Source organism: Podarcis vaucheri, assembly GCF_965113315.1.
Source record: "Podarcis vaucheri genome assembly, chromosome: 7".
Classification (NCBI taxonomy): Eukaryota; Metazoa; Chordata; class Lepidosauria; order Squamata; family Lacertidae; genus Podarcis; species Podarcis vaucheri.
The window spans coordinates 81,879,789-81,898,633 of record NC_138765.1 but is presented as its reverse complement, the minus strand read 5'-3'; the positions used below and the strand labels follow the sequence as shown (position 1 = coordinate 81,898,633).

The 18,845-nt window shown below is 48.8% G+C and overlaps 1 protein-coding gene across 8 annotated transcripts in view; it reads left to right on the top strand.

Annotated features, from left to right (window-relative positions):
- UBR4 (ubiquitin protein ligase E3 component n-recognin 4) overlaps window positions 1–18,845 on the top strand; it is a 139,763-nt gene that overhangs the window by 99,658 nt on the left and 21,260 nt on the right. For all 8 annotated transcript variants that reach the window (XM_082229604.1, XM_082229603.1, XM_082229601.1 and 5 more), the window contains 12 exons: window positions 798–888; window positions 2,203–2,287; window positions 5,716–5,843; window positions 7,068–7,197; window positions 8,654–8,811; window positions 9,523–9,632; window positions 10,610–10,751; window positions 11,509–11,590; window positions 11,742–11,915; window positions 12,590–12,711; window positions 13,578–13,775; window positions 14,116–14,196. In XM_082229604.1, the coding sequence (XP_082085730.1) occupies window positions 798–888; window positions 2,203–2,287; window positions 5,716–5,843; window positions 7,068–7,197; window positions 8,654–8,811; window positions 9,523–9,632; window positions 10,610–10,751; window positions 11,509–11,590; window positions 11,742–11,915; window positions 12,590–12,711; window positions 13,578–13,775; window positions 14,116–14,196 (1,501 nt within the window). The remainder of the gene's footprint in view (window positions 1–797; window positions 889–2,202; window positions 2,288–5,715; window positions 5,844–7,067; window positions 7,198–8,653; window positions 8,812–9,522; window positions 9,633–10,609; window positions 10,752–11,508; window positions 11,591–11,741; window positions 11,916–12,589; window positions 12,712–13,577; window positions 13,776–14,115; window positions 14,197–18,845) is intronic.

Here is an 18,845-nt window from a genome sequence, read left to right as displayed (position 1 = left end):
AAAACATTAAAAACTTCCCTAAAAAGGGCTGCCTTCAGATGTCTTCTAAAAGTCAGATAGTTAAAGAGGTGCCCCAATTTATCAGGCAGGATTCATGGGTTGTCTCCAACTAAGTCCTGATCAAGAGTAGGCCCACTGAAATGAATGGACCAGTTAGTAATGTTCCTTAATTTTGGCAGTTCTGTTGTTAGTAGAACTAAAATATATATGCCTGCCTTCATAATGTTGGTAATTCCTTGGTAATTTTTCTTACGGATGGGACCCCACACACTTCCTTTAGTGAACCAGCACTGGATTTCACAGTATATACACAAGCACACAGACACACATGTAATGTTGACACAGACGCTTGCAAAAATAAGTGGGGTTTTTAGCATACACTTAGCTACATAGGTGTGTCCTTTCCCCTGGAAGCAAGGAAACCAACAACTCCTATTGACCCTCGGCCCTTTGCAAGGTCCCTCTGCAGCCTGTCCGAGCACCAAAGCATTCCCAGATGCCTGACCTGAACAAGGAATTTGAGACTCGATTTCCGCCTTGGAAGTGCAGGCTAAGCAGACCTGCTACAACTTATTTTATTGTTGTTGGCCGCCCTGAGCCTGGCTTCGGCTGGGGAGGGCGGGATATAAATATATTATTATTATTATTATTATTATTATTATTATTATTATTATTATTATTATTGAATGACCCAGACAGTACAGGGAGGTCTTGACGACATGTTGAGGGAGTTGGCTCAGTGTGGAGCTTTTTAACTCTGTCTTTTCTTTTTATTCTGTGCCCGTCTTGAAAACAAGGGACAATCCGGAAGCCACCCAGCAGATGAACGACCTCATCATCAGCAAGGTGTCTGCGGCTCTGAAGGGTCACTGGGCAAACCCTGACCTGGTGAGGAGGGGGTTAGGGCTTTGGGTATTTGACCTGCCTTCCGTCCGTCCCTGGCTGCATCCAAATTGGTTATCATGGAATTGTAGAGTTGGAAGGGACTTTCAGGGATCACCGAATCCAACCCCCTGCTCTGCAATGCAGGAATCGCAGCTGAAGAATCCCTGTCAGATGGCCTTCCAACCATTTCTTTTCTTACCTTGCCGCTCCTTGCTATCTACGGGACCGCCTCTCTTGGCAGAGGACCTTAAGGTCCATGAATAACCATAGTTTAGAGGTCTTGGCCCTAAGAAAGTCAGGCTATCCTCCACCAGGGCCAGGGCCTTTTCAGTGATGGCTCTGACCTGGTGGAATGCTCTGTCCCATGAGACTAGGGCCCTTCAGGATTTAACCTCCTTCCGTCGGGCCTGGAAGACAGAGCTATTCCACCTTGCCTTTAATTTGAATTCAGCCTCATCTTTTATTTCCCTTCCCTTCTCTTCCCTCGCCCTCCCCTTTTATGAAGATCACCCGCTCTGAGACCCCACAGCTAATTCTCCCCTGGCCGCCTCGCAACTGGCCCAAGTAGGACCAATTCAGCCAGCTAGCCCTGGGGATTATCTAATTGATTTTTGATTTTTGAATTTTAATGTTATTCATGTCTTATACTGTATTTTATGCTGCTTTTATAATTAAGTATTTTCAAGTGTTTTAAATTTGTTGTTAGCCGCCCTGAGCCTGGTTTTTGAACTGGGAAGGGCGGGGTATAAATAAAACATTATTATTATTATTATTTCTTATAAGAAGGGTTGTGTCCAGTGTCAGTCCTCTCCAGAGTTCGCCCGTTGAAATTCAAGGACAGGACTAACTTGGACCCATGTATTTCAATGGGAGTAACAACCCTAGTAGCTTAGGGTTGCACATGTACACAGCCCAGCCCTCTAACTATCCTCAGAACAGCCTTGCGGGGTAAGCAAGGCTGACAAGAGCTCCAGGGCCAAGCAGGGTTTGAAAGCCAGCTGCATCCTGCTACCCAATAGTAGCTTAGCACTCTTGTATACCTCGTTTGTGCTCACATTAAGAAATGTTCCTGCAGTCCTCGGTTGCAACTTGAGACCTCTTAGCTGTGATTCCTACATTGCAGGGGATTGGACTGGACGATCTTTTCCGTCCCTTCCAGCTCCACGGTTCTGTGGTTCCTCTTTGCTCCAATCCTTGTTTTCAAGTTCTGCCGAATTTCTTTTGTGGGGGAGGAGAGAACCAAAGTGGGACGGGGCAGCGATATTCTGGTCTGGCTCACCTCTCAGCCCTGCCTTACTCCTTCTTCCCCATCTCCAGGCCAGCAGCCTTCAGTATGAGATGCTGCTGCTGACAGACTCCATCTCCAAGGAAGACAGCTGCTGGGAGCTGAGGCTGCGCTGTGGTGAGTCTCTGCATTTGGCAAGCAAGATGTGGAGTATGCGCAATCAATGGTGTTCTATGGGTATTCCCTTAAGCGGGTTCCCTTTCGTTAGGAGAAAACAACAGAGGCCAACCAGAATATATTGAGAAGCAAAGCAGCTAGTAAGCCTGATCTTTACTCAAGGAACTGTTGCAACAGGGTCCCCACTCATCACACGCAGGAGGGAAGAGAACCCTGAACAATGGTGCACAAGCCCTTATATAGATTTTTGAAATTGCCTACTCTGTAGCCCAAGACCACCCCCAAAACATCATGCGTACATCACAGAAGGAGGCGGTCTCCAGCAGAACTCCTGTCTGCCAGGATACCCATTAATGGTCACTGATAGCTTTACCTGGGCAGTCTGGCCATTCTTTTGTGATGGTTAATACTTTAGTTCCTGACTCCAGGTCACAGGCTCACCCTATCCATACACAAATACGTCCTTAAGACAGGATTTGCAAGCAAAAAGACAATGGGAAGGCTTTCCCCATTTGCCTCCCAGAGGAATATTTGAGGTCATTGGGAGAGTCAAAATGGCTTCAGGATTGCTCTTCCATACTCTTTCAGACACATGGTTCATATATTTAGATATGTGTGCATTTATGAATACAGTGGTGCCTCGCAAGATGAAATTAATTCGTTCCGCAAGTTTTTTCTTCTTGCGAGTTTTTCGTCTTGTGATGCACGGTTTCCCATAGGAATGCATTGAAAATCAATTAATGCGTTCCTAGGGAAACCGCCTTCAGACCAGGTCTGGGGACAGTCTGTCCCCCGACCTCTTCTGAAGGCTGCGGGGGGGGGGAAGGGCTTTTCTTCCCACCCCCAGCATTTTAAAAAACCCCGGGACAGCGGAGGACTTCTCCGCTGTCCGGGGCAATCTTAAAATGCTGGCGGGCGGCATTTTAAAATTGCCCGGGACAGCGGAGGACTTCTCTGCTGTCCGGGGCGATGTAAAAGCCCCTGGGAAGGCAGGCAGGGGGGCCAAAGACTTTTGCCCCCCGCCCGCCTTCAGAAGAGGTCCTGGACCTCTTCTGAAGGTGGGCGGGGGGCGAAAGTCTTTGCCCCCCACGCCTGCCTTCAAAAGCCGTCCGGGAAGGCAGGCAGGGGGGCGAAAGTCTTTGCCCTCGCCTGCCTTCAAAAGCCGTCCGGCGCTGCCTTTCTCCGCTCTCCCGGGAAGGCAGGCAGGGGGGAGCAAAGACTTTCGCCCCCCGCCCGCCTTCAGAAGAGGTCCTGGACCTCTTCTGAAGGCGGGCGGGGGGCGAAAGTCTTTGCTCCCCCCCGCCCGCCTTCAAAAGCCGTCCGCGATAGCGGGAAGCGCTTCCCTGCTGTCCCGGACTGCTTTTAAAATGCTGGCGGTGGGGAGCAAAGCCTTTCGGCCCCCGCCGGCCTTCCTGGACCTCTTCTGAAGGCCGGAGGGGGGGAAAGGCTTTGCTCCCCACCACCAGCATTTAAAAGAGGTCCCCGGAGATTTCCCTATGGGCTTTCGTCTTGCGAAGCAAGCCCATAGGGAAATTCGTCTTGCAAAGCGCCTCCAAAACAGAAAACCCTTTCGTCTTGCGGGTTTTCCGTCTTGCGTGGCATTCGTCTTGCGGGGTACCACTGTAATTTATTCTATATTTGATACCTTAAAATTCTTATAACAGTGGCAAGGGTGGTCAACTCCATCTTTGGAAAGAGGGTTGACTGGTTAAGAAAAGAGGTGTCTTGCATCTCCTGGCCACCCTAACAAACAGTCCCCACTGCTGTGGAGTCATGAGGACATAAGAACCCATTGGATCAGGCCAGGAACCTATCTAGTCTGGCATCCTCTTCTCACAGTGGCCAATCGGGTGCCTCTTCTGGGAAGCCCAAAATCAGGACCCAAGAGCAACAGTAACACTCCCTTCCTGTGGTTTTCAGTAGCTGGGATTCAGAAGTGTTCCTGCCTCCGACTAGCCATTATGGCTAGTAGCCATTAATAGAGCCATGAATTTGTCCAGTCCTCTTTTAAAGGCATCCAAGCTGATGGCCATCGATGCCTCTTGTGGGAGGGAGTTCCACAGTTTGACTACGCACCGTGTGAAGAAATCCAGCTGCTTGGAGTTCTTAACCTGGACAGAAGAACCATTTGTTTTCTTCGCATGGGATTGCATTCATTGTCAGTCCTGCTTAGAGCAAACCCATTGAAATCCATGGACGCAAGTTAGCCATGTCCATTTAGGGGTCTGCTCTGAATAGGATTAATACTGGATACAGCTCATTGTTTATATCCTGTACCTTCAAACCTAGTGTTGTTTCCACGACAGCCTACTAAGAATTAGAAGTACTAATCAGGGCGATGATTAAGACTAACGCATACAAACGTGGGTAGCAAACTATAAACAACAAACTATAAAACAGCAACAGACAAGTTCAAAGCTGCTCCGGCTTAATACAGTGGTACCTTGGTTTAAGAACTTAATCCGTTCCGGAAGTCCGTTCTTAAACCAAAGTGTTCTTAAACCAAGGCGTGCTTTCCCATAGCAGCGGGGGGCTCAATTTACAAATGGAACACACCCAACAGGAAGCGAAACATGTTCTGCTTCCAAGGCGAAGTTCACAAACCAAAACACCTACTTCCGGGTTTTCATGGTTCTTAATCCAAGTTGTTCATAAACTTAAGCTGTTCTTAAACCAAGGTACCACCATATTATTGACATTCGTTCTTCCTAAAAGCCTCAGGGAAGAGCAGGGTTTTTGCCTGGGCCTGAATGACAGCAGCAAGGTCTCTAGGCTTTGGGAGGGCATTTCACCAAAGACAAGGAGCCACCACAGGAAAGTCTCTGTTTCTCCAGTGGCCACCTGCCACACTTCAGACAGCAAGTGGCACCTGGAGGAAAGCTGCAGATCATGACGGGCAGCTGAAGAGCAGTTTGATACAAGAGAACGTGATCCAGTGGCATATCTGAGCCCTGGATCTGACCGTCCTCATCTCCAGGCATCTAAATGCCTCCAAGATGCTTTGTCTCCCCCTTTTGATGGGCAATGACAAGCAGAAGCAGACTGGATATGTGGGAAGGCTTTTGCTTTAACAGTTTACCCCAGGGGTCAGCAGGGGGCCAATCCACTGTCCCTCAGACTTGGGCGGGGGACTATATTTTGAAGGGAAAAAATGAGCGAATTTCTGTGCCCCACAAATAACCCAGAGATGCATTTTAAATAAAAGGGCACATTCTACTCATGTAAAAACGCTCTGATTCCTGGACCGTCCGCAGGCTGGATTGAAGGCGAATGGGCCGCATCCGGGCCCCAGGCCTTAGTTTGTCCACCCATGGTTTACCCCGTAGCCGGTGGGCGTTCGAGAATGTGTCTATATCCTTGCCTTGCTGTTTGGTGCTGCCTTCTGTGATGCCTTTGCTTCTCCCCCTCCCGCTTGGCTCCCCCTCCAGCTTTCAGTCTCTTCCTGATGGCCGTGAACATCAAGACGCCGGTGGTGGTGGAGAACATCACACTCATGTGCCTGCGCATCCTGCAGAAGCTGATCAAGCCCCCGGCTCCAACCAGCAAGAAGAACAAGGTAGCCTTCCCCCTGCAGCCCTTTTTGGGATTCTTGAGCCGTCTGGTTCATCGCTGGAATCCTGTTTCCACTTGAGCAAATCCTCCTAGGCAGAATGTGCTTGGGGAGACTCGTGGGGAAAACTTTTGTACATATTTTCTGATTTTGGATGTATGGGAGCATGTAGGGGTGGCAGAATGGGGGAACCAGAAGACTCCAAGGTGTTTTGAGCACAGCTTTTATGAATCGCTGTGTTTGTTAATTAACTGATTTTGGTGTGTGTTTTCTATATTATTTGCTCCATTTTATGCTGTAAGCCAACTTGATTATTGGGCTTTTGTTGTTGTTTCTTTTTGCAATAGGGTGGGGTATATGCTTCTTTAAAAAGGACTCAGAAGGAAATCTTCCTTTAGCTTGGTGGAAAAGCACATGCTTTGTGGGAAAGGTTTGGGCCCTAGAATTTCCAGAGAACTAGTGTGGTGTATTGATAAGAGTGTCAGACTAGAACCTGGGAGACCAGGGTTTAAATCCCCCCACTTGGCCACATGAGGTTCACTGGGGGGCCTCGGCCCAGTCGCCACTTCTCACAGCCTAGCCTACCGCACAGGGATGTTGTGAGGATAAAATGGGATGCTCCCCCCCCCCCGGCACCAGCTGCTACTGGGCAAGATAAATGGACTTGGCATAACATCAAAATATAAAATCTGGCCAAACTTCACTTTGGTTCTGCACTGCATGTGGGTATGAAGCAGTTGCTAAAACCCATTAGTAATTTAATTATCCTGTGCAGTAGGAAACGGCCTTACACAGAGTCAGGCCATTGGTCTGTCTAGCTTAGTAAAATCTACGATGGCTGGCATTGTCTCTCTAGGGCAGCGGTTCTCAACCTGTGAGTCCCCGGATGTTGTTGGACTACAACTTCCATCATCCCTGAGCTCTGGCCTTGCTAGCTATGGGTGATGGGAGTTGCAGTTCAACAACACCTGGGGACCCACAGGTTGAGAAAGGTTGTGCTAGGGTTTCAGGCAGGATCTGTTCTAGCCCCACCTGGGGTGGAACCCAGGACCTTCTGCATGCGAAACACAGAGCTTTTGTGATGAAAGCATCTGTATCAACACAGTGATGCAAAGTCCTACTTTACATGGGGATGACCCCACTCTAGATGCAAGAAGTTCTCTGAATATCTCGCCTGTAGGTGACTGGTTCTGCTTCAGGCTGTCACAGCCTTTCCTTGTTCTTCTTTAGGACACCCCTGTGGACTCCTTGACCACCGTCAAGCCCTACAGCAATGAAATCCATGCTCAGGCCCAACTCTGGCTCAAGAGGGACCCCAAAGCTTCGTACGAGGCTTGGAAGAAATGCCTCCCTGCCAGAGGTACGTACTGTGCCCTGCAGAAGTAAGTGTGTGTGTGAGAGAGAGAGAGAGCGCGCAAAGCATTGGAAGACTCAAGATCTACCCACCCTGGAAGAATGGCAGATGAAGGTGATAGACTATATGGCATTGGCTGAAATGACCGGCAGAATCCGTGATCAGGGGAAAGAGACGGTGGGTGAAGATTGGAAAAAATTTAAAATTTATCTCAAGAAATATTACAAAATTGATGAATGCTAAAATGTTGAGGTTTTTAGAAAAAAAGGAGATTACAGCGGCAAAAGATTAAGTAAAAGAAAAGAATAAATAAGGGACAAATTTGATAAAAATAAGTTTAGGATTTGCTGAAATAACTGGAAATTGGGATGTAGAAAGGGGAGGTTTGGGGGAGACGGAGAAGTGAGGTTTATGAAAAAAGGATACGAAATTATACATGTTTGTTTGTTTCTTTATTTGTTTGTATTGTCTATAAAATTTTTTGTAAAACCAATAAAAAATATTTAAAAAGAGAGAGAGAGAGAGATCACACTCTTCTGCCCTTTGCACTCAAAGCATCATAGCATTGGAGAAAAGGTCCAGGGTCATGTTAGCCCCCCCCCCCGCACTGATGCAGAAAGCCCACAACTTTTAGGACCCTCACCTTGGTTGCCACCCTTTTATGGACATATTTGTGTCAGCATCCGGGGGTCGAAAGCCAGCTGGCTAGCCCCCAGCTGGATCGTCTCCTTCCAGTCGTGCCGCTCCGAAGATCCATCGACCTCTGGCTCCGACATAAATTAGTGACCCAAGCCTCCCACACTTGGGCACACTATACTTAGCAGTGTAAACTGCACAACAGAAAAGGCTGAGGCTTGTGAATACATACTATGAGCTACGGATTTACTAAACATAAATCAAGACAAAGAAACACGTTGTCTCTTCTTGCCGTCTCCTCGGAGGGAGAGTCAAAGCAAAAGCAATACAGCGGAATTTCCGCTTACGCCAGCAAACTGTGCTGGAATGTAAACAGATATGTGACACATAACAATCCCATGCCTGCAACGAAAGGTGGGATGGAAAGTCCCAACAACTTGTTCTGCTCCTTAGGCGTTGGGAGCATTTGGCCCTCCAGATGTTACCAAACTACAACTCCCATCAGCCCCAGAAAGCATGGCCTGTGGCCAGGGATGATGGGAGTTGCAGTTCAGCAACAACTGAAGGGCCATAAAGTTCCCCACACCTCCTGCACCTGTTGCTGCTTAATCCAGACTAATTTCCTTCACAACGGAACTTCAGTTTGAGATCGGTTCCTACACCCTCGCGCTGCATTTACCAACCATTTACGGCCATCCCCGTGGAAAGATTCCCAGTCCTCGGGAAAGTGAAGTTCTTCCCCTGCCCCTGCGTAACAGAGGTAGCTCTTGGTGCCTGGTTAGGGGACAGCTCTGCTAACCTCCTCGAATCCTCGCCCTCGCTTTAGGCCTCGACGCCAATGGAAAGTCTCCCAGCAGGACGGAGCTTCGCTACCTTTACCTGACGGAAAAGTACACCTGGAAGTGGAAGCAGTTCATGAGCAGGCGGGGGAAGAGGACCTGCTCCCTGGATCTCAAGCTGGGACACAACAATTGGCTGCGGCAGGTATGGAGACCCTCCCCAGAGGCTCTAGCTTTCGCCATCTGATTAGAGCTGTTTCGCATCTGTCCCTTGGGAATGGCGTGACTTTCCTCTGCACTGGATGCAGGCTTTTTATCTCATGGGTATCTTGGGTCGTCGTAAGCTGCCTTCAGACCTAGGTAGTGAAATGTAGGGTAGGTAAAGGTAAGGGGACCCCAGGTCCAGTCATGGCTGACTCTGGGGTTGCGGTGCTCATCTCGCTTTATTGGCCAAGGGAGCCCGCTTACAGCTTCCGGGTCATGTGGCCAGCATGACTAAGCCGCTTCTGGCGAACCAGAGCAGAGCACGGAAACACTGTTTATCTTCCCACCGGAGCGGTACTTATTTATCTACTTGCACTTTGACGTGCTTTTGAACTGCTAGGCTGGCAGGAGCAGGGACCGAGCAACGGGAGCTCACCCCGTTGTGGGGATTCGAACTGCCAGCCTTCTGATCGGCAAGCCCTAGGCTCAGTGGTTTAGATTACAGCGCCACCCGCGTAGGGTATACAATCTTATAAATGTAGGGTATACACTCTTAAAATAGAGAAACCCAAATGTTTTTTACAGGTCTTCCATGTACACTGGGGTGGGGTTACCTCGGGCTCTGGGGCCAAATGTGGGTCATTGCAGCCAGATGTCTCAACCCTACATGAGATGAGTCTCACGAGTGCCCCAATTTTCCTCTCCCCGGTAGGTCTTGTTCACGCCTGCAACCCAGGCTGCCCGGCAGGCCGCCTGCACCATCGTCGAAGCTCTGGCCACCATCCCCAGCCGGAAGCAGCAAGTCCTCGACCTGCTCACCAGGTACAGTGGTGCAAGCTCCCTCTTCTTGGGGGACCATAAATGTAAAGGGACCCCTGACCATTAGGTCCAGTCGCAGATGACTCTGGGGTTGCGGTGCTCATCTCGCTTTATTGGCCGAGGGAGCCAGCATACAGCTTCTGGGTCATGTGGCCAGTATGGCTAAGCCGCTTCTGGCGAACCAGAGCAGCGCACGGAAACACCATTTACCTTCCCGCTGGAGCGTTACCTATTTATCTGCTTGCACTTTGACGTGCTTTTGAACTGCTAGGTTGGCAGGAGCAAGCAGGGACCGAGCAACGGGAGCTCACCCCATCGCAGGGATTCGAACCTCCGATCTCCTGATCGGCAAGTCCTAGGCTCTGTGGTTTAACCCACAGCGCCACCCACATCCCAGCCCACAACTTACGTGGGGGCATTAAGCCAAAATTGTATATAGTAAAAAGTTCAATGATGGGTAGGATTGCCAAAGTCACACCCCCCCCAGAACCCCTTCCCCTTTCCATATGCGCAAAGCTGAATACGCACAACAAGTTAAATGTGCATACGTTACGGGCATCCCGCACCCTGAGCTCCCCGAGCAACGGGAGCTCACCCCGTCATGGGGATTTGAACCGCCGACCTTCTGATCGGCAAGCCCTAGGCTCTGTGGTTTAACCCGCAGCAGCACCCAAGTCCCACTTGGGGGACCATAGGATCATAGAATTGTAGAGTTGGAAGGGGCCATGAGGGCCATCTACTCCAACCGCCTGCTATGCAGGGATATTTGACTCAAAGCAGGGCTTGAACCCACAATGCTGAGATTAAGAGTCTCGTGCTCTAAGGACTTGAGAAGCCCTGCAGGTCCAAGGATCTCCCCACTGCCAGTTAAATAATTTCCACTCACTTTTGTATCAGTGTTTTGCTTCTCTATTTACAAAGAAGTCAGTTCTCTTTTTTCTATTTCCAACTCGCCAGTGTTTTCTCTGCCTCTCTCTTAGTTACCTGGATGAGTTGAGCATGGCTGGGGAATGTGCAGCAGAGTACCTGGCGCTCTACCAGAAACTCATCAAGCCTGCCCGCTGGAAGGTCTACCTGGCGGCCAGAGGGGTCCTGCCTTATGTTGGAAACCTCATTACAAAGGTAAAGAAAGGTTTTCTAGCTGGAGCTTGTTGCCAAGAAGTCTGAGAACTGAGAGGTGGGAGGGAAAGCAGTTTGCATCTGCCCAGTGAATTCATGACAGGTGTGGGGTTTGAACGGGGCATTTGGAACTTCCTGATCTAAGCTATGCTCTGTTACACAAGTGACCTGTGTCAATTCCCTTCCCTCCCTCCAGTGACAAAACTTACCATCAGTATCTAATACCTTGCTTTCAGGATTTGTGCTGGCTGCCAATCTGCTTCTGGGCCAAGGTCAAGAAGTTGGCACTAACATTTAAGTAGCTCTGTAGCTCAGGACCAGTTCCTTAAGAGATCACCTTATCTCTTATACACCCATCAGATCCTTGCAGTCTGTAGGAGAGTTTCTCCTGCAAGTTCCAAAGATCTCAGAAGCCCACACTGTCGTAATTCGGAGCAGGGCTTTTAGTGTGGCTGCCCCTGTTCTGTGGAACAGCATCCCTGCCAAGAGACAACACACACCCCAATCTATTTTCCCTTTCCAGAAATAATAGAATACATTTTTGTTCTGACAGGCTTTTCCAGCTGAATCAATAAATGGGTCTTTTACTATGAGTGTCCACTTCTTGTCGTTTAAGTCTTTGTTGTTTGTCATCATTTTATATGTGAATCTCCTTGCAATAGTGGTTTTAAAAGTGATTAATAATCCAGTATCAATAGTAGGAATGATACACCCCCCCCACACATGGTACCTTCACAACCTGCGCCTCTCTGCTTTTTAGGAAATTGCCCGCCTACTCGCCCTGGAGGAGGCCACGCTCAGCACTGACCTGCAGCAGGGATACGCTTTGAAGAGCATCACAGGTGATGTTTGTTGCTCCTCCTTCCATCACCTCCTTTCTTGACTTGACGTGCCATTTTTGTCTGTATTCTGGAGTTTTGTCCCATTCTCTCTCTCTCTCTTTTCTCGGCGTCCCCACTTTGTAAACTGAGCCTTAATTCCTTTCTCCCCCAGGCCTCCTTTCCTCCTTTGTGGAGGTCGAGTCCATCAAACGACACTTCAAGAGCCGCCTGGTGGGGACTGTGCTGAATGGCTACCTGTGCCTGAGGAAGTTGGTGGTGCAGCGGACCAAGCTGATCGACGAGACCCAGGACATGCTGCTGGAGATGCTGGAGGACATGACGACAGGTGGGGAGAGCGCCAGTGGGGTGGGGGGAGCTTGCAAAACTCCTGGGACCAGAGGCTTTTTGGGGTGTGTTTGTTGTTTTGTTTTTATAAAAATATTTGCGCAAATTCATGAAAAATATCAGAGGGCTTTAAAACAGTTGTGCATAGAAGTTGAAAAATCAGAAACCATGTAAAGAGGTATTCTGCATTGCCTTCATAGACCTGGTTCAATAGAAAAGTTTTCAGCAGATGTTTAAAGGTCAGCACAGAAGCTGAATCTCCAGTGGCAGAGCATTCCACAGAACAGGGCTGATGGACCCTAAAGGCTCTGTTCTAGTTGCTACCAAGTGACCCTTGCCAACTCAGGGAATGGCCAGCGATGCTCCTGCAAATAATCTCAGTGGCTGAGGTGGGATATAAACGTTCAGGGCTTTGTCAGTTAATACAAGGACCCTGGACCTGGATGAGCAGCCAGTGCAGATGATTTAACGAGGGCGTCGCAGGCTGTCAGCCAGATTCCCCGTCAGCAGTCTGGCTGCCGCATTCTGCACCAGCTGGAGCTTCTGAACCAAGAGCAGCCCCACACCCGGCCCATTGCAGTAATCCAGCCTCAAGATGAACAATGCATGGATTTACACTAAGGAGATGATTCAGGAAGTCCCCGTGAGACTTGACTCCATTGCTTTTCTCTGCAGGCACAGAATCGGAAACGAAGGCCTTCATGGCAGTGTGCATTGAAACGGCCAAGCGTTACAGCCTTGTTGACTACCGGACACCCGTCTTCATTTTCGAGAGGCTCTGCAGCATTATCTATCCGGTAGGGGAGCTGACCTGTTTCTAGTCACTAAGGAGGGGCAGCTGGACCCAGCCAAAATCCCAGGGGTGCCTCCCTCAGCTACGCAAACATCTACCCTACATTTTTTGGGTGGCGCATGGATGTGGCTGGGAGCCTCCCACTGCCACAGTAGCGAAGCACACAGTAGCGATATTGGCACAACTGCAATGGACAATGATGCAGTTTCTAGAAATGTAGATTTGCGTATGGTACCCAGGACAGTCTGTTTCCATAGCTGTCAACCTTCCCCTTTTTTGCGGGAAGTTCCCTTATTCCAGCGCCATTTCCCGCTGCTATCCTGGATTGTTAGGTATCCCGTAGACTGTCCCCAGGACGGGTGAGGCTGCTGATCCCTTATCTTCAAATCTGAAAGTTTGACAGTTATGTGTTTCCCTAACTCCAGAGAGCTGATGCACAATATTCCTGCAGTGGAAACTTAAATTCCCTGCCCCCCAATATAAATAGGAGGCTTTATTTTTGGGAAATGTCTAAAAAGCAATGTCTCATGCAGAGGTGCAACAGGCAGGCAGCTCCAAGAGTAATTCTGTCCTGTAGCCCACAACTGCACCTATATAGAATGATCAATTCCCACCCAATGCACTCAATGAATGATCAATTCCCACCCAATGCAGGAACTGTGCTGAGGCAGGACCAGAATGGCAAGTCAAACAGAGATGCAACGGGCAGCCTCTCCTGTGGGTTTCAATACTTAGACACTTCCTTTAGGCACAGAGTTTGGGCCATGCTATCGCTTGCCCTACTTTGCATTTTGTCCACTGCCAGCTGTGCAGAAGGGACCAGCCAAGTTTCAGGGCGGGCTCATTTCCCACCCCTTGCCATTGTTTCAGGAGGAGAACGAGGTGACGGAGTTCTTTGTCACCCTGGAGAAGGACCCGCAGCAGGAAGACTTCCTCCAGGGGCGGATGCCCGGCAACCCCTACAGCAGCAACGAGCCAGGCATTGGGCCCCTGATGAGGGACATCAAGAACAAGATCTGCCAGGACTGCGACTTGGTGGCTCTGCTGGAGGACGACAGTGGGATGGAGGTGAGGATCGTTGCGGGGGGGGGGGCAGAGCACAGATAAGGAGCCCCTCCAGATGTTGCCAGGGAGCTCTGAGGGCCGCATAAGAGCTGAAAGGCCTCATTCAACTCTTGGACCTGACGCTCCCCACTTTGTGTGTCCGCTGATCCTTTTTAAACTGGAGTTGCCAGTTTTGAACCGGGGGACCTTCTGCATCCAAAGCATGTGTTTTTCCGCTGAGCAATGGGCCCTCAAATGTTCCAGATGTCTAGGCACAAGCACACTTCAAAAGGAGTGATGGAAGGACCACTCGTATGCATTTTACCCATGAGTGAGCTGCTGTTTCCTGTTTTCTTTCTTTCAGCTCTTGGTGAACAACAAGATCATCAGCCTTGACCTCCCAGTGGCCGAGGTGTACAAGAAAGTCTGGTGCCCAACCAATGAGGTACAGCTCTCCACACACACACACACACACACACACAATGCACAATCCTGTGGGGCTTTGATTGTGTCTTACGACCTCTTCTGGCTGCAAGTTGTTCGTTGCCTCTGAAAAATAGTGACTTGGGATACAAAGCTCCAACCTCTGTCAACAGCCCCAAAGGCTTTGCTGGTTCCATGTGTTCAGGGATCCTTTTGCTGGGGGCCCCTTCTCAAAAGGCTTCTCTCTCTCTCTCTCTCTCTCTCTCTCTCTCCTTGAGGAATGGGTCGTGAAATCTGTGTGTTTGCCTGCTAATCTCCTTCCCTCTCTGCTTTAGGCCAGTGTGTACAGCCCCTGGGCCACTGTGGCAGCCAGAATTATTATTTAACTCTTCTCACCACCCCTGGTTCTCCATTATCTTCATCCTGATGAGCAGGCCTCATTCCTCTTTACAACTGAAGCCTGGTCTGGCATTGAGGCTACTTGCCCCCACCCAGATGCCAGGCAGACTTCGTTTCCAGACAGAAATTAACCGCTGCCAGGATGCACCTTATATGTCTAGAAGGATTTGTGGATCTGTGGGACAGTTGCATTGCAGCGGGGAAGGGCTGGGGAGGCTGCGTCCAGCCAAAAGAATACCTAGCAGGTGATTGCTGGTGTCTAAGAGGGCTGATAATATTTTGATGATCACAAATCAAAATTAGCAAGCAAACAAGTCAGTATTTCCAGTTGACAGGTCAGCTGAGTGGACCTGGCTTTGCCCAGCCAGGTCAGAATTGCAGCATGAAATGACGAAGCGATGGAACTTCTTTATGTAGTATATGAGAACGGTGATGCATCGAGACGGAAAAGGGCCATGGGTTTATATATATGCTCGCAGAAATGCAAAATGCTCAGGACATTTTTGAAGGGAAGGAAACTTGATTCCCTCCCCCTGCAAAAGGGGAGTTGGGGGTTGGGGTGGAAATCAAGCATTTGATGTCTTTGCTTCGACTATCAGTGCCAAACTTTGGGTATTATCCTCCAGAAAGCCTCTAGGAATGAATATGTTAAAATACCCCTGCCTTGTCATCCGAGTTCAAAAGAATCTCATGTTTGTCGAGAAGCAGTTGGGAGATTAATGCATTCAGATGCATGGATCCGAATGGCCCTGTGTTTCCAACAGACTGACAGTTCCTGAATAGAGAGACCTGCATTTCAGAATTTAATATGAGTCTAGGTTTTTCACCGTGTGTGTATGTGTGTGTGATGAATATTTCACAGATTGCTCTTAGCATTTCCCTCTCTCCAGCCTTTCATCCTCTCTTCCTTATGGGGCCTTATGTCAAGTTCCACTTCGTGTATTTGTGTATTGTGTATCCCCCCCGGTCATTATTACAAATTAATGCATTAATATGCCCCTTCCATGGCAAAATGGCAACTGATTTGTTTGTTGGGTGAAAGTCGATGACCTTTTCAAAGTAAAATTATGCTGGATGCAGAAAAGTCAATGAGAACTTGCTTTCACCCTGTTGGTTTCATGTATTTGGCTATTGAGTCTTTGGTGACACCCCACCCCCTGGTCCTTGCCATGTGCCAAAATTTAAGCTGCAATGTCCCCCCAAGTCAGTAGATAATGGAGAAATGCTGTAATTCTGTGTTTTAAGAATATGGCTTTCGGCAATGCTGGTAACCGGCTCTTACCATCCCGCAAGCATGTTTAAGGCTTGTCCTGAAAGTTGCCGTGAGAAGAAAACAAACCTGATCCTTACTCAGAGGCCGAACAGAGACGAGGGTCCGTTAAAGACATGGCTCTGGGAGCTTCGTTTGAAAAATGCATTTCATTTAATTAATATATACAGTGCCTCATAATGTGAAAGTAGCTTCTCTGGTAGGGTTGCCATATTCCCCAAAGTGAATATCTGGACAAAGTTGTTGAGCTCTCCCCAAAAAATTCATTTTAGGGCTTTTATTGGATTTTTTAATGATTTTTTTTTTTTAAAAAAATAAAAATCTCCCTACTTTCCCTGGACATTTTGCCGATTCAGCAAAAATGAGCCCACACTCCATTTTGCTGCCCGATTCCCGGATGTGCGCGGGAAAACCCGGACGTATGACAGCCCTATTCTCTGGGCCTCTCCCGAGCGCTTAGCACCTTAAAGCATTTGGCCACCCAGCAAGCAGAGTGGAGCTTGCCCTCGCTTGAAGGTGCGAGAGTGAGAAATTTTATTTGTGTCTTGGTGCAGGTGAAAACTATACCAAAGTGTGTACAGAGACCCTCTTCGTTTTTCTCTCCTCTTCCCTCCCCCCCAAATGCACCTTGGATCTAAGGGTTCCTAGCTGTGATATGGGAGCCAATGATGTAGTGGTTAGAATATCGGCCCAGGGCCTGGGAGAGACCAGGGTTCGAATCCCTGCTTGGCCGTGAAGCTCACTGGGTGTGACTTTTGGGGGCCAGGCACTGCCTTCTCTGGGTCTAACCCACCTCACAGGGTTGATGTGGGGATTAACGGATAAGAGGGGGAGAAGAACGCACTCCTTGGAGAAAAAGGCACGCTGTAAATGCAGTCAGTCACTCAATAATAAATATACAACCATCCTAGCAAGGCTCTTGGGGAGTCTGAGAGTTTGGACCCTGGTCGAGAACCTGAAAGCTGTGTCAAAAGGAAAATGAATTGGTACTGATTTATGTTGTTGTTGTTTAGTCGTTTAGTCGTGTCCGACTCTTCGTGACTCCATGGACCAGAGCACGCCAGGCACTCCTGTCTTCCACTGCCTCCCACAGTTTTGTCAAACTCATGCTGGTAGCTTCGAGAACACTGTCCAACCATCTCGTCCTCTGTCCTCCCCTTCTCCTTGTGCCCTCCATCTTTCCCAACATCAGGGTCGTTTCCAGGGAGTCTTCTCTTCTCATGAGGTGGCCAAAGTATTGGACCCTCAGGACCTTCAGTGAGCACTCATGGCTGATTTCATTCAGAATGGAGAGGTTTGATCTTCTTGCAGTCCATGGGACTCTCAAGAGTCTCCTCCAGCACCATAATTCATGAGCATCAATTCTTTGGTGTTCAGCCTTCTTTATGGTCCAGCTCTCACTTCCATACATCACTACTGGGAAAACCATGGCTTTAACTATACGGACCTACATTTTATTAAAACTTCATATTAACGGCAATGTTTCCATATGTAACTGCATTTGCGTAATATTTCGGTTGCACTGCCTCTTGTTGCTTCGGGTTTTTCGTACGTTGCTCGGAGATAATTTTTCAATATATTAACCAGTCTAGAAATCAAATAGCCAGTCATTCATGCAACGAAGGCTTGGGAGCCAGCCCCTCTCCAGATCCCTTTTCCAGGCTGTGCGTGACCGTCGCCTGTTGCATCTCTGCCTGCGTGGCTTCCCAGGATGCCCGGCTGCCCTGCTGAAAAGGCCGGGGAGAGTTTTTGTCAGCGTTGCTGTCAGCGCCTGAGTAGCTTTCATCTTCTTCCCCTTTGTGACGGCCTCCCCCCCCCCCCGCTTTCCTCCTCCTGCAGCTCCTTCTCTGGTTCCCTAGGAAATAGACAGGCTCACAAGGAGCTAACCTCGGGGCTGCATTTGTTTCCCTTGTCTCTCTTTCACCCGCTTTCCCTTTGTTCGTCTGCCATTTTACCAGAGCCCCCCGCGGTGCTAATTGCGGGTCTCTGGCACGGCCTTTGAGCCGATCTTCCCCCGAGGGTTTTCCCCGGCGCTTTCCGGAATCTTCTCTGACATTAAGCGCTGCTTATTCCACATTAGGCTTAGCTGCAGACTTCTTGACAGGTCCTCTTCTCTCCCTCTCTGCACCCCCCAGTATCCCCCCACCCCAAATAAGGCCTCCTTCTCCCAAAGCTGGGATCCCAAATATACAACCCCCCCTTCCCTTTCTTCCCTGCTCTGTATTCAAACTTAAAACAGCATTAAAGTTCAGAAAGGGAGAGAGAGAGAGGGAGGCTTCTGGCACGAAACAAGCTTCCTCCCCACAGGGAAAGTTGTAACAAGTCCCTTCTCTGCTTAGCCACTCTCCTAATACCCTGTTCAACTTAAAAGCTTATTAAACTGTCACTCTTTCTTCCTCCCTCTCTCACCCCCCCTTCCATCCTCTTCACGTCAGCGAGGGAGATTTGCGTCTATTTAAGAAAAAGAAAAGCCAATCAAATTAACATATCTTCTCATTCCGTATATTTTATTTCAGTCTCCCTGTTCTCGAGCATGTATCCCGAATGTTATATAGATACTGGTTTTAAGGGCAAAATATGGTTGAGTTAAAGGCCGGTTACGGTAGGGACTTCCAGGGCAGCTGCTGAAAAGCTACACCTGTACATGTGAAGCTCCTTTTATTCTTCCAACATGATGGTACCTACACCTTAGGAACTCGCTGCCTGTTGATGCCACCGAGGTGCCTTCACTGAGCCCTTTCCAGTGCCAGCCAAAAATATTTTTCCTTGGGCAAACACTCAGGCATGAAGCATGTTGACGTGCATTCTAATGTAGCTTTTAGCTTATTGTTAATTATTTTGTGACGGTTTACAGTAACTGCTTTTACTGATAATTTCATTGTTTGGGTCTGCTTGTAAATTGCTTTGAGTTTCGTTTTGCTTTTTACAAGCAAGTGGTACATCCATTTTATGAAATACAGTCGTACCTTGGAAGTTGAACGGAATTGGTTCTGGAAGTCTGT